Source organism: Canis lupus, chromosome X (genome assembly GCF_011100685.1).
Source record: "Canis lupus familiaris isolate Mischka breed German Shepherd chromosome X, alternate assembly UU_Cfam_GSD_1.0, whole genome shotgun sequence".
NCBI classification, from domain to species: Eukaryota; Metazoa; Chordata; class Mammalia; order Carnivora; family Canidae; genus Canis; species Canis lupus.
The window spans coordinates 102,270,656-102,286,381 of NC_049260.1; the positions used below are offsets into that span (position 1 = coordinate 102,270,656).

Below are 15,726 nucleotides of genomic sequence, written 5' to 3' on the forward strand. Positions count from 1 at the left end.
CTCAGTGGTTTAGTGCCGCCTTCAGCCCAGGGTATGATCCTGGTGACCCGGGATTGAGTCCCGCGTCGGGCTCCCTGCATGGAGCCTGCTTCTCCCTCTGCCTGTGTCTCTGCCTCTCTCTGTGTCTCTCATGAATAAATAAATAAAATCTTTAAAATAATAAAAAAAACCCCAAAACCCAAAGTCCAGTTCACAGGAATCACTCAGGGAGGTGGAAATAGTGATAGATCAAATATGATTTTACTCAAGAATAAAGTAACTGTATTTGGAATTTTACATTCCTTTCTTTCTACATTTTTTTGTAAAATGCTAAATTTCAATGAAAAATTTGCCAATCTTGAAACAGCAAGCAATAACTTTTCCTAAGTTGCTTCTTTGCCTTGCACTCTTCTTATCCCCTTTCCTGAATATAATCTGCATTGCCTTTTTTCTTGTCTCCTTTCCCACTTCCTGCCATTTATATTGAGCATGCAAGAAGAATACAGACTACCTTTCCACAGATACACAGAACACTGCAATATCTTCTAAAATATTTTAAGTGGAGTAATACCTAGACCTTATACTTTATTAGTACTTTGAAAATTAGTACTTTGAAAATTACGTAAAGAACTTCCTACACCAACATAAAGCTAGAATTTATAACAATTAAAACTGTATACTGAAAGTGAGTTAACGCTATCATTTCTTGTGAAATGCTCCACCATTAGGAGTTTATGTCTGAGTGTTAGACATCAAAATGTAAGACTAAGATTTTGAGTAATGTGACATGCATATGTCACCAAAGAAAAAATAACTTAAAAAAAAGGAATTTTTAGGTTACAGGAAAGATTAAGCACCAAACAAAATGCCTGTCTTACAAGAAGTTTGAAGAATGGCATGACCTAGTCAATAAAATATTCTGATTAATACATTATTTTCATTAAAAGCTAAAATACAATATGCAAAGAGATTCTTTTTTTTCTTTAAGTAGGTCCACCCTGGGCATGGGTCCACCCAACACAGGGCTCGAACTTACCACCCTAATATCAAGGGCTTACCTCAGCCAAGATCAAGAGTCAGACATTTAACTGACTGTCTTGCCCAGGCACCCTACATATACATAGAGATTCAAATGCCACATGTGTGTGCCAGCTGCCTGGGGACCCTACCGGACAAAGGTTGCAGCTCCTGCATGACTCAGTGGCTGTCGTGTGCAGGACTCACTTATCTGGGAACCATCTGGGAACCTGGACCATTTTTGCTGGTTGGGGGAAATGATTTTACAAATGAGATTTGCCCAGAGATCTGGGCAATGGCAAAATGCCAGAAATGGAGAGAAAGAAATGTTAAGATCTGGGAAATAAATTATTTACCTGGGAAAGCTCCAACATCTGCACTCTTAGGGCTGTCACTAAGATAAACACCGGGCTTTTTACAAAGTCTTCTAGATATAATACTTTAAAGAGGTCAGAGACAGGGAAGATCCCCTCTTCACTTAGGTCTATTTCTTCCATTTCTTAAAGTACTATATACTGTGTTTAATGTATTTTCTCAAGTCTCAGAGAGATCAATGACAATCACAACTCTCAGACAAAGCAACAACTAAAGCTTTGATCTAGCATCCTTAGTTTTAAAGCAACTCCCACACATTGTCAATTTCACCTTACTTCGGCATCCAGTTCCAGAAAATGGATATTTTTACCCATAATTTTATGGTTGATAAAGTCATTTTTACATCTAATAAAATTATCAAGGATTACTTGGTATTTTCTAATACTCATCCCCAAAATATATGCATATACTATAGTACATATAAGCCTAATTTTTAAGATTTCATGATTGGGAAAGATTTTAAAATCTTGTATAAAGATAGTCATCATGAATATCAATTTTTACTTAAGTTATATAGAAATACCAAGGAGAAGATTTCTTATTTAAATACCTGGACAAACTAGCATTTACTATATTCCAATCTTTAGTCTTTTCAGAGATTTGTCAATATTTTTAAAAATTAACCTTTGAAAAAGATTTACCTTCATGTGATATTTCAAAGGATCCAGAAGATTAAATTTCACATTGCACTTTGGACAAGATCTTAGAAAAGGTGTTCCAGTTTTATGGGGAGATGATGAGGTATTTGTACCTAAAATAGATTAAGGACTTTTAAGGCTCAAATTCTTTTTTAAACATTAAATAACCAGTAATAAAAGTTTAAAAATTCATCACAATTTCTAAAATTTATGTATAAATAATATAATTTCTATTTTATATCCCAGATTCGTATTTACCTTTTGATATCATAACATGGGAAGATGTCGCTGGAGGAGAGTTAGTTAAAGACAATGAAGCACAAGGACTTATTTCAGAAACACTTTCGTTGGTCTTTGGCTTTTTTGGAGTAACACTGTTTACTTTAGAAGCAGAAGAACGTTTTAATATAGGTAGAGTCTGATCTATACCTACAATATTTAAATAGTGGGAGAAATATGTATAAATACTTTGGTATAGAACACTGCTTACAAATGCTACTAAAATGGCTTTATATTTGAATTTAAGTAAAACCTTTTTGAAGCTAAATTAAATAATCTAATTAGATAATACAAATGACAGAATGATCAAAATTTATGATCAAAAAACTTATAAGATCAATAGGTAGAAAGAAATTGTACAACAGCTATTTTGAACTACACATATTTGAACAATTCATGAAATAAACTTTTTAATATAAGAAAATTCTAAAAATACTTTCAAATAAAGAAATACATATAGGAATCATAAAAGAAGTCAGACCAAAAGAGTCCTAAGCAAAAAAAGAAAAAAAATTAAAGCACAAAGAATGTTTTTTTTTATTTTTTGTTATTTTTATTTTTTTACAATGTTCTAAACTCAATTCCCACAAATGAATTTATCTTTAGATGCTCAAATACATTTGTCTTTGGGAACAAAAACAACCTTTATTCTAAAAATTTGGAGAAACCCTTTAAGATACTTAAAAAAAAACTTAAGATGTCTAATGGAAAACTCAAATTGGTTCTTTTCCCACTTATTAACAACATGATGGGTTTAAATTTTCTGTTTATTCCTTATGAACAAACAACTAATCTTGAACAATACTTTGCTCATTCATATGAAAAGGTTTAAAAAGCTAGTAATGGTCTTCAAACTATATTCCGAGGCAGATATAAAAACTCTTCTTTTACCTTTGTTTTAAAAAATTAGACTTTTTGAGGAGATTTCATTACTACATAGCTCTGAGCTAGAAAATCATCACTTTAAAGGCTAAAGGATCATGTAATTCAGGGCATTTGCAAGACAAGTGGGCATATTTAGGTAATAACCAGACATAGCAAAAGTCTTTTTGAAAATAACACACAATTGTACTTTGTGATATTCTAAAACTGCACATGACAAAAAAAAGATAAATAAAAAATAAAAAAATAAAACTGCACATCATATTTTAATGCTCCCAACTGTACACTAAGAGGAGGAGTAGAATAGAGAAATACAAGGAAGATGAGAGCATTGTGGGCTCCTCTGTCAAATCTGTGTTTCATTCTTTGAGATACCACAGAAATGATTTTTCTCCATCTTCAAGCACATGGTTACTGACAGCTATACTGCAGGCATTTGGGACTGATTCTGTGTAATCACTAACATTCCTAGATGCTTAGGTTACCAATGAGTACTGGTATTTTGGCAACTAGTTATCTCGCAGGCTGTATAGTAAAAATAGACTGTTGTGTATATAATTTTTAAAACCACGAGTGAATCTCCAAGTTAAATAAAATCACTCTGAGCTCAATAGTTTTAAATTTTAACCCTTTAACTTGTTTATCTCTATTGTCTCCAGCTTGTGCTGTTCACTATTTTCAACAGTGCCAGTAAAAATCCTATTCTCCTTCAAAATCAAGTTCAAATCAAACCTCCAAGAACTTTCTGTGATCATCCTTGACAGGAGTATATTAAGCATGCTTCTGAACACATAATACATATTACCATTCATAATTATTATTCTAAGAACTGTTTATTATCAAATCCTTTAAAGGTTTAATGCATTTTTCATTTGTCACTTATCTCATTTGAGCCTCAAAACAGCCCTGAGATAAGTAGAGCAAGAATTAAAATTATATCTTCAAATGGACTTCAGGTCTGGAGAATGAATGTATTACCTGAGAAAAATAAAAGCACATATTTCAATAAAATGAGAAAATTGAAGTGTAAAGAGGTGACTTGATAAAGGCTACAAAAATCTTTAGGATACAGGCTCAAACCTACACCTTTCTAATTAACTGTCACCCTATTTACCATCAAGGCAAAGTTCCACTCCCTGAAATACAACTTAGAGAGATAGTAGGCCTCACTGTCATTACCAGGTAGAATCTTCAATAATTCAGACTTTTTCTATGAATAATGATCATGTACTTTATAAAATCAAATTTCAGACTACTTTACCTCCTCGTTTATTTTGGTTCTCGGCTATTTTACTAACTAGGTAAGTGACATGTAGATAAGTAACAACCCACATTTATTAAAGTGGGAAAAAGTATTTTTGGCAAACATATCACTATAATTTTTTCTATTTTGATTTGGTAAATATATATGAATTTGTTAGTAAACAATTTAAACATTAAAAAATTCTATGTACATCTGTCCATCTAGTGAAATTTAACAAATTTACTAATATACTAAGCAATTGCTTTGATTATGGGGAATTTTTCAACTAAATAAAATTCCTTCATGGTATACTAATTTATTTCAAGTTAATGAAGAACTTTGTTATTGTACACAAAGAATTGTAATTCTTCAATTGGAAATTTTCATTATTCTTTCAATGGATCTTTACTGTGTACAAATTACTATTTTTATAATATTCTCTTTTTATAAGAATACTCTTTAATCATATTTAACTATCATATCAACATAATTTATTCGGAAAGAAAGACACTAGCCTATTTAAAAAATAAACTATAACCATGTACTCATATTCATGGCCTTCTAAATGATCAATACTTTTTTTAAAAATAGTTTTAGGCCACCAGGAGACTGCCTAGACTCACAGAAATTATATTAAGATTTTTCAGCCCATGGCTGGTTCCAAGTGAGAACAAGCTCAAGAAATACATGTTAGCTAACTTAATAGTAAGAAATACAATATCCTATTATTAAGTAGAAATTTATAGAAAAAAAATCACACAAGAAAGGCATTCATGGTTTATTAGCTTCTATCTTACGGTATATGGAAAAGCTTAACATGAAGGTATGGGTTTAAAATAGAAATGCATTCCACAATGTATATTCATCAGGTTTCTTTTTATTATATTCAGAAAAGTGCTAAGCCAAACCTTCTATATAAACTGTTGATCCCTCTTGAGACAATGGAATTGTATCCTGGGTCAAGTCAAACAGTAAATCTGAAGAATCATCCGATTCAACTTGCGACGAATTCTTTGTAAAATCCTGTAAAAAGTTATATTTTGTTTCATAAACTTTTATAAAGGTAAACTTAACTATATAACAATACTATAAAGATAACACCTTAATAATTTAATTACTAATAAACTATAAAACACTGAGATAATTATTACTCTCAAAATTAGCATTTAGCGGATATGGGTTATATGGGAACTCTGGATTACTTCTGTAATTTTTCTATAATTCTTAATTTAATTTGAAATTAAAAGTTATAATTAAAAAAATCACAATATTATTGGCAAAGTAGACATTTTGGTACAGCTTTTCTGCGAGAAAATTTTGGCAATATCTTATCAAGGGCATTAAAAAGTTAATATCCTTTATTTAAAAATATTTTTCTTTTATCTATTTGGCAGAAAGAGCAAGAGAGCACAAGCAGGGGGAGCAGCAGAGAGAGAGGGAAAAGCAGACTCCCCACTGAGCAGGGAGCTGGACTCAGGGCTGGGATCATGACCTAAGCTGAAGGCAGATGCTTAACTGATTGAGCCACCCAAATGCCCAAGTGCCCAAAAAGTTCATACTCTATGACTCAAATATTCCACTTACATGAATTTATGTTAACGAAATGAAAATATTTAATGGAGAATTATTTATAATAGGAAAAAATAAAAACCTGTATGTCCAACAATGGAGGAGAAATTATTAGATAAATTAAATGATAGACTAATGTAACATCATGCTTTTGAAAAATAACCAAAAACAAAAATGTTTCCGATATAAAATTCAGTGAAAAAAAGAACAGATATCTGTGTATGAAATAATTCTAATTGATATATTCTATACACACTAACCATCTGCCAAAAACAAAATCGAAGTACAATATGTATCATTTTCTGTTTCTTTTCTAAATACCACCCCCATAAATAGTACCTTTACAATAGGAATATAAGGCTCTTGCTTGCATGTTTTGTGCTTACAAGTTGAGAAAAATCAGGTTTTAAGAATTTTACTTTGTTATTAAATTTTCTGTTTACATGGGTTTAGTAAGAAGTTATGGAGGCACATACTAAACTGACCCAAACCATTCCACTCCTAGAATTTGAGCATAAAACAGATTTCTGCATTTGAGCCTTGACATTTATTACATAACATGGCTATATGAGTCGATAATGGCTTTATGACTTAACTGTACCCAAGCATAATCTTCCTGCAAGGTACATATTTTCTCCAAATATTTGCACTTAAAAATGGAAAATATTCACTAGCAATTCTCCAAACAGCTCTTTCACAAAAGTTCCTCCAAATAAAGTTAATACTTTAAACCTTTTCCTAGGTGATAACTCTGGCCAATTAAGTATCACCATTTCAGAGAGCAGACATATTATTCAACAAATAACTTATTAAAATAATTCTCCAATTGGGAAGTTTTTATATCTCACAAGATAGTTCAGAAAGATAACAAATAGAACAGCGAGGTACAAGAGGCAAAAAACTGGGATTAAAAGACCTCTATTTAGGGACGCCTGGGTGGCTTAGTGGTTGAGCATCTGCCTCTGGCTCAGGTCATGATCCTGGGGTCCTAGGATTGAGTCCCGCATTGGGCTCCCAGGAGGGAGCCTGCTTCTCCCTCTGCCTATGTCTCTGCCTCTCTGTCTCTCATGAATAAATAAAATCCTTAAAAAAAAAAAGACCTCCATTTATTTAACTGTGAAGCCTTGGGCCATTCACTTCTGAGATTCAAGTTTTCACCTTTCCAACTGAAATAACAGCCATCAATTATTGTCTATTTTAAAATGTACTTGACTCTTTTACAGTACATGTATTATATCAAGTAGTTATCACAACAGTACTAATAAAGACCTAATATTATTTCCTACTTTATAAATAGGTAAACTAAAGTTCAATAAAGTTAAGTAAGGTTCCCAATACAACCCAGCTTGTTATTGATGCTAAAGCTGGAATTAGAACCAAGGCTGGCTTGATTATAAAGCCTGGGTTCTTGGGATACCTGGATGGCTCAGTGGGTTAAGCATCTGACTCTTTTTTTTTTTTTCTCTAAGGAGGCTCCGGGCATGGAGATCACGACCTGATCTAAGAGCCAGAAACTTAACTGACTCAGGCACTCAAGGCATCCGTCCCACCTTATCTCAGATCAGGTCTTGATCTCAGGGTCCTGAGTTCAAGCCCTATGGGCATGAAGCCTACTTAAAAAAAAGCCTGGGCCCTTAAACTATATCACACTGACATTAAAAGGGACAATAATAATCTTCTAGACTGCCCTAAAGAGTTGTTGTGGTAAAAAGAAGAAAAAAAGCTTAAAATTTTCAGAGAAAATTTCCTTACATAGGATTTTCAATTTATTTAAAAATATAGATCGGTCATTCTCCACCCTGGCTCACATTAGAATCACCTAGAGAGTTAAAAAAATATATATTACGTCCAGACCTCACTCCAGATCAAATGACAAAAATCTGTTTTTAAAGGTCTGGTGGACTGAGAAATTGATTGGGGAGCCTGGATTAAACAACCATGCCAACAAAAACAAAAAGTCCTGAGTCTGAATGAGCTCTAGTTTCTAATTTTTTAAATATGAAAGATACTACCCCCTCCATTTGTTCTCCTTCCCTAGGTCCAAGGTAGGACCTAATAATTTTCATCTGTCTCCATGTAAATAATCATATTCCTTTTTTGTTTTGTTTTTGATTTTGCTTTTCTTAAATGCCAAACACTTATGATAGCATGAGAAACCACTGAATCAGTCTGATTCCAGCTAAAATAAAATAATTTTAGCATTTACGGCAGCCTGTCGTTATCAGGAACACCTATTAAGTTTTTATTAAGAACAGCTGTGGTTGCCTAGAGGATCCAAGTTTGAGAGCCAGTGGTTTGGGTCCAGATTCTCATTTTAAAAACGAAGAAAGCAGGATGCCTGGGTGGCTCAGTGGTTAAAGCACCTGCCTTCAGCTCAGAGCGTGATCCTGGAGTCCTGGGATCGGGCTCCCTGTATGGAGCCTGCCTCTGTCTCTCATGAATAAACAAAATCTTTTTACAAAATGAAGAAAGTGAAGCCCACTGAGGTTATAACAATGCTTTAGCTAGAAACAGAATCAACACTCAAGTCTTTCATTTTCCATCTAGGTTTCTTGGACTACTCCAGGACTCATATTACTATTAATTGTTTCAGAATGCAGATACAAGTTTGCCAAAAATCTAGTTTTTAAAAAGGTTTTATTTAAAGCCCCAATGTGGGGCTCAAATGCACGACTCCAAAATCAAGAGTCACATGCTCCTCCAACTGGGCCAGCCAGGCACCCCACCCACAAAAATCTAATTTTTGCTTGAAAGCTCAAATCTTATCACTTGCAAGAATACAATCAGGCTTTTTTTTTTCTATCACAAGCATGCTTTGTACATTTTTAAGGACTGAAAAACTGTGTGGCAGATTCTAGAAGTGGCCCCCATGACTACCTCCTGATATTTACACTCTCGTGTAATCTCTCCTTGAGCGTGGGGGGAGCCTGTGATTGCTTCTAACCAACAGAATGTGGCAAATGTGACTGAACGTACATGATTGTGTTAGCTCCTTTTGCTGAGGACTCACTTTTCACAGCTGGCTTTAAAATAGCCACCATGTGAGGAAGGTTTACATGGCAAAGAACTGAGGGCAGTCTCTGGCTGACAGCAGCAATAAACTGATGCCCTCAGCCTGACAACCCACAAAGAACTGGATACTGCCAATGACCATGCGAGTTTGGAAGCAGTATTAAATGATATGGCAGCTCTGGCTGACACCTTGATCACAGCCTTTTGAGACCTTGAAGCAGAGGACCCAGGAAAGCCATGCACTGACTCCTAAGAGAAACCATGAGATAATAAGTGTATACTGCTTTAAGCTGCTGAATTTTGTGATACCATTGTTACGTTGCGATCATTAATACATGGTGCTTTGTCGATCATCCTTTCAAGCAAAAATGGTGTTCCATTAAAACAGCAGCTAGTTCAGTTTGCAATTCAAGTGGTTTTCCTCAAGAAAACCTTCATAGTGTAGATACAGAAGTCCTTTATGCATACTACCCATTTCATCGCAGAGTATTTCAAAATAAATTTTAATAAAAATAGTAATTTATCACTTCTTCAAAGTTATTCTCAAGTGAAAGTGAAATTTTTCTACTGTGAGTGCTTGATGGTCATTAATGAAAAACTATCAGTACCATTTGGTGCCATTGCCTTCATTCAAATTAAGGCACCAGCAGTTTTACCCTCCATTGCTTTTGCATCTTCAGTACAAATGCTGACACACTGAAAAGAAGAAATGTCTCAGCATAATTATCACAACAGTTTTAACTTCATGAACCCCTGAAAAGGTTTTAAGGAAACCCTAATACTCTGTGAACTATAATGTTGCTTTAAGGCAATATTTCTATGTATAGCAATACTTAAATGTATGAATGGATAGGTGTACATGCATTTTTAAAAACCTCTGGGCTGGGGCACCTGGGTGGCTCAGTTGGTTAGGCATCTGACTTTGGCTCAGGTCATGATCTCAGGGTCCTGGGATTGAGCCCTACATCAGGATCCCTGCTCAGCAGGGGAGTCTGCTTGTCCCTCTCCCTCTGCCCCTTCCCCGCTTATGCTCTCTCAAAAAAGTAAATAAAATCTTAAAAAAAAAAAAAAAAATAAAGCCCCTGGGCTAACCTGGATTGAAATCCCAGATCCATCCTTGATTTACCAGCTATGGCCTTGAGTGGTTTATTTAGCCTGAGTCTGTTTCCTCAACTATTAAATGGAGATGATAATCATGCCTACCTCATAGGGAAATCAGAAGAATTAAATATATTAATTTATATACAGCATAAAGACTTACCCATAATAACAGAATAACAAATGTTAAATAATACCATTAAATATTACTTCTGTTAAAATTTTTAAAAGCTAAGCCATGAAAGTATGTTTTCAAAGCAAACAGCAACAATGACCTCAGAACAATCTTCCCAAATAAGAATACGGTTCTGTTTACCCTCTCAGGAATTTTGTCATTATACAACATTCATTACTGATTATTTTTTACTCACCTTTAGATAGCATAGTTTTCAATATTATACCTAGTTAATTTAAGCATATTACCTGATTTACTGACAAGTTGGTTAGTTCCTACAGTTACAGGTATTGGTTGAGTTGTCATAAAGATAGTGACATTTTCTGATTGTGATTATGGAATGGTGACTAGCTATGATAGTCCACAATTCTAACTGGGTATTATAATATTCAATGTGTCCCTGAGCTAATTGTGTAGTTTCAGAAACACTTACAGGTTTAGACACATTCTGAACAATAGAGTTTTGTGAAGATTTAGATTCAGGATGACATCTAGGCAAGGCAGCCACTGGATTTGATGTTGGATCTTTGTAGTGTTGACTTGCAGGCTTGAATGGATCAGTAGCACCTGCATTTTAAAATTACACAATATATTGAATATTTTTCTATACAACCAATTTTGTCAAAATATTTTACTTTAAGATTAAAATGGTATAATAATGCTATACCTTGAGTGAGTGTCTCATTCTTTATTCCCTTTGAAGATGAGCTGGGGTTACCTCTGTTCAAAATATCTACAAAAATTGTATTTATTTTAAAATTCATTATTTGTATATTAAAATAAGAAAACTCCAAAAATATATCCACAGACAACTAATAATTGAAGTATATTTCTTTCTCTCAATGGTGATTCCAGATCAAACCCTTCCCCATTCCCCATGCCACATTCATACCCCTAAAACCCTGTAAGTTTCATCATGGATAAGCTGATCATATTATCTGTAACACTGAAATTCTGAAAAGACACTACTGAAGACTGCAGACTAAATTTAGAGTTTACCAGAGTATCTCAAATCTACTATTATACCAAAAGTCAATTGGAGTCTCTCACAACCCTATGTATCAGTTTATGATTGCTCACTCTTGTACCCATGTGAACCCATAACTTCTAGGTTATTGAGGAATCAAAAATTTGGAAAAGTAGAGATTTGCCTAAAATTGCTCATCAGGAAAAGGTGGAAGCATTTTAAAAATCCCATAAAACCTCAAAATTTTTCCTTTTTCTCCTCCCAGTAGAAAAGAATCAGATGTCATAGAATAATTCTATAAAGTAAAGGGTCACACAACAGTAGGTTGTTTTATGATAATGGAAATTCAGTTCTCTAAGACTGGGTACTACAGAAGTCTTCTAGGAGAAAAATCTCAACCAACTTGATATTGTTTTCATTCAGAAATTTAAAATAAGTATTTACTCAAGCCATTAAAGAGTTAAACCTATAGTACTTTTTGGTGACTGTAATCTATCAAACACAACTTTTTATCATCTCCCCAACTTCATGATGGTTCTTTTTTAAAAAGATTTTATTTATTTACTCATGAGAGAGAGAGAGAGAGAGAGAGAGAGAGGCAGAGATACAGGCAGAGGGAGAAGCAGGCTTCAGGCGGGGAGCCTGACGTGGGACTCGATCCCGGGTCTCCAGGATCAGGCCCTGGGCTGAAGGTGGCGCTAAACTGCTGAGCCACCTGGGCTGCCCTATGGTGGTTCTATATAAATATTTAGCTCATGTTCCATATACCAAAAATATTTTATGGCTCACACATAAAACATCAATAAAATCATTTAAATTTTGAGTTCATTTAGAAAAGAAATTTCACTGGGGTCAAGTTTCTTTCTGATAGAATCACTTAAAACTAATACACATTATCCTAGTTAACAGTTAGCTGTTATTGAACATGTTATTGAACATGTTGATATAAATCCAACATGAACGGCTATGCTTTCAATAAGATGATCTGAACAATAATTTTGAAATATGGTAATATTTTAGGATAAAAATAATCACAGCAACTAGGAAACAAAAATAATAATATTCTGTTCCACTATCAGCAACAAACATGCCAACATACTTACTTCATTTTATAATTGAAGTGGCATTCCACTTAGCATCTCTCAATTTGCCGCAGGAAATGATATTGAGAATTAAATTATATTATTCTCTCTCTGATAAAACTGAATAGAAGTGCTATTCGAAGTTTAGAGTCAAGAGAAGAACAGGGTTTTCAAAAAATTAAAAACTCATTTCTTAACCACAATATTACACACTGCCTAGGTAAGTAAGAGAACACTGGTATGCTGGCTACATTCTTTGCTAAATTATCCTGGCTTAAAAAAAGTAAATATAATGAAAAAGAACCTACTTCATCTTTGTACCCCAAAATTCAGTATGCTGTTCCTCTGCAGTTTACACACTTTTCACTTTGACAAGTGTCATCACTATAACATTATCACAATATCAAGTCTAATTACTCTAACTGAAATCTAACAATCCACCAAATTACTGGATTCTGCTAGAAAGCCAAGATGATTAAGTGTGCTAACTGCCTGCACTGTACAAGTACAGTGGCTAAAGACCAGACCTTCCTTCCTTCATGAATATAATGAGGAGTTGCTGGAAGATGGGTGTGGCCAGAAACTATAGCCCATAGTGGTACACATACTAGAGATTGTATAATCATGCAGTGCCTGTTCATTTTGTAGCCATGATTCAAGATGACACTGTAATGAGGTAGTTGCCTGGATATGAGAACCCCCATCAGAGACTAACACAAACTTATTTAGTATTCTGATATTTTAAGCAAGGCATTCCAAACACTTCCTTTTCTAAGTATGCTTGGGCTTAAAGGAGAAAAAGAAAAATTAACAATTAAGAGGTGAATAGGGGATCCCTGGGTGGCGCAGCGGTTTGGCGCCTGCCTTTGGCCCAGGGCGCGATCCTGGAGACCCAGGATCGAATCCCACATCGGGCTCCTGGTGCATGGAGCCTGCTTCTCCCTCTGCCTGTGTCTCTGCCTCTCTCTCTTTCTCTCTGTGTGACTATCATAAATAAATAAAAATTAAAAAAAAAAATTAAAAAAAAAATAAGAGGTGAATAGGCTACTTAGCTCCACTAAACTTATGATTTCCAATTTCAGAGGGCTTATAGTGCTGTTAGGTAATCTTAATCTTTAGTTAACTTAGTTAACATTTCCCTTTCCTCTGAAATGATATTTCAACCTCTTCACCCTACTCAAGTCCCCAACCACATCCTCCCTCTGATTCTCACAAATTCTTACTGACCTGTATGCTCCAACTCTTTATAGAATAACAAGGATGTATAAGACAGTCCACGGGTTTTCCTATTAGAAACAGCAACTTATAAAACTTTACTTCCCTGAAATAAATGCTTACTTGAAATGGCTGGTTTTGAACTTGATATCTCTCCAACAAAGATCAGCTCATCATCATCTTCATCCAGAATTTCTTCAACTTTCTTCTGCCATGGTTCCAGCTCTTCTTCTTCACATTCCATAAAGAGTTCTGCCATTTTTGAATTATCTAATTTTCAAAAGGAGAAACATCTTATATTTTTTAAGATTTTATTTATTTATTCATGAGAGACACAGAGAGAAAGGCAGAGGCAGAGGGAGAGGGAGAAGCAGGCTCCATTCAGGGAGCCCTATGTGGGACTCGATCCCAGGATCAGCTCAGGGATCAAGCTGAAGGCAGACACTCAACCACTGAGCCACCCCGGCGCCCCCACATCTTATTTTTTAGATAACTTTTTTGCAATGCATAGTATGATACTTAAGATATAAACTTAACAATCTTAATGTTAATTACTGAATTGATATTTGCAGTCAGTACATGCTACCAAAAGTAAGAAATGCAATTCAATTTCTAAGATCTAGACTAGTAAAATTAAGCTAGCCGGCTAAGTAACAGATGACAGTAGTTATTAGTAGTTGCCAATAAATTTTAAGAATAATCAAATCCAAAACTTGTAAATGAAAACTACAATGAGGGATCCCTGGGTGGCGCAGCGGTTTGGCGCCTGCCTTTGGCCCAGGGCGCGATCCTGGAGACCCGGGATCGAATCCCACATCGGGCTCCCGGTGCATGGAGCCTGCTTCTCCCTCTGCCTGTGTCTCTGCGCCTCTCTCTCTCTCTGTGTGACTACCATAAATAAATAAAAAATTAAAAAAAAAAAAAAAAAAAAAGAAAACTACAATGAGATATCACCTCACACCTGTCAGAAGGATAAAATTAAGAACACAAGAAACAACAGGTGTTGACGAGGATATGGAGAAGGGGGAACCTTTCTGCACTGTTGGTGGGAATGCAAACTGGTGCAGTCCCTCTGGAAAACAGTATGGAGGATCCTCAAAAAGTTAAAAACAGAACTACCCCATAATCCAGCAACTGCACTACTAGGTATTTACCCAAAGGACACAAAAATACTAATTCAAAGGGATACATGCACCCCTATGTTTATAGCAGCATTATCTACAAGAGCCAAATTATCAAAATGGCCCAAATGTCCATTGACTGATGAATGGACACACACACACACACACACACACACATATATATGGTATGTATATACAGTGGAATATTACTTGGCCATAAAAAGAATGAAATCTTGCCACTTGCAACAATGTGGATGGAGCTAGAGAGTATTATGCTAAGTGAAGTAAGTCAGAGAAAGACAAACACCATATGATTCCACTTACATGTGGAATTTAACAAAACAAATGAGCATAGCATAAGGGGAAAAAAGATAGAGAGAGGCAAACCAAGAATCAGATTTCTAACTATAGAGAACAAACTGATGGTTTCATGGAGGAATGAGTGAAGTAGGTGATGGGGATTAAGGAATGCACTTGGTTTGATGAGTACCAGGTGTTGTATAGAAGTGCTTACTATATTGTACACCTAAAACTAATATTACACTGGATGTTAACTAACTGGAATTAATAAAAACTTTAAAAAAGAATAATCAGATCCAATCAAAAGGAATTTCAGTTTTATGAACAGAATATGATTATAACTATATATAATTATATTAACAAAAAGGAAATAAAGAGGTAATAGGTTGGAGATATACTAGAAAAACTGAATTAGGTTCAGAAACACCAGGGCTGTACAGAGCAAAGCAGGGATGAGGTGCAAGAATGAAAATAGGGGACTTACGTGAGGTTTGTTCCATCTCAGGAAAGATGAGACATTTCTCACCTGAAGAAACTAAGCAAAAAACATACTGGGAATACCACCAGTCTACTAGTGCTGGCCAAGCAGAGTTCTAAGGAAGCATTTTATTTTTTATTTTTTAAAAAGATTTTATTTATTCATTCACAAGAGACAGAGAGAGAGAGGCAGAGACACAGGCAGAGGGAGAAGCAGGCTCCATGCAGGGAGCCCAACGTGGGACTCGATCCCGGGTCTCCAGGATCACGCCCTGGGCCAAAGGCGGTGCTAAACTG

General features: G+C 35.0%; 1 protein-coding gene across 10 annotated transcripts in view; it reads right to left on the reverse strand.

Moving 5' to 3' along the window:
* ZNF280C (zinc finger protein 280C) overlaps window positions 1-15,726 on the reverse strand; it is an 80,545-nt gene that overhangs the window by 49,123 nt on the left and 15,696 nt on the right. For 7 of the 10 annotated variants that reach the window (XR_005386439.1, XR_005386437.1, XR_005386438.1 and 4 more), the window contains 7 exons: window positions 15,437-15,487; window positions 13,655-13,801; window positions 10,935-11,000; window positions 10,701-10,834; window positions 5,322-5,436; window positions 2,268-2,438; window positions 2,013-2,122 (listed from right to left, as the gene is read on the reverse strand). Coding sequence is in view for 2 of the 10 variants with exons in the window: in XM_038588291.1 (XP_038444219.1) it covers window positions 2,013-2,122; window positions 2,268-2,438; window positions 5,322-5,436; window positions 10,701-10,834; window positions 10,935-11,000; window positions 13,655-13,801; window positions 15,437-15,487 (794 nt within the window). In the remaining 8 variants the exon portion in view is untranslated. The remainder of the gene's footprint in view (window positions 1-2,012; window positions 2,123-2,267; window positions 2,439-5,321; window positions 5,437-10,700; window positions 10,835-10,934; window positions 11,001-13,654; window positions 13,802-15,436; window positions 15,488-15,726) is intronic. The other 3 variants (XR_005386442.1, XR_005386443.1, XR_005386441.1) reach the window with 2 other exon arrangements.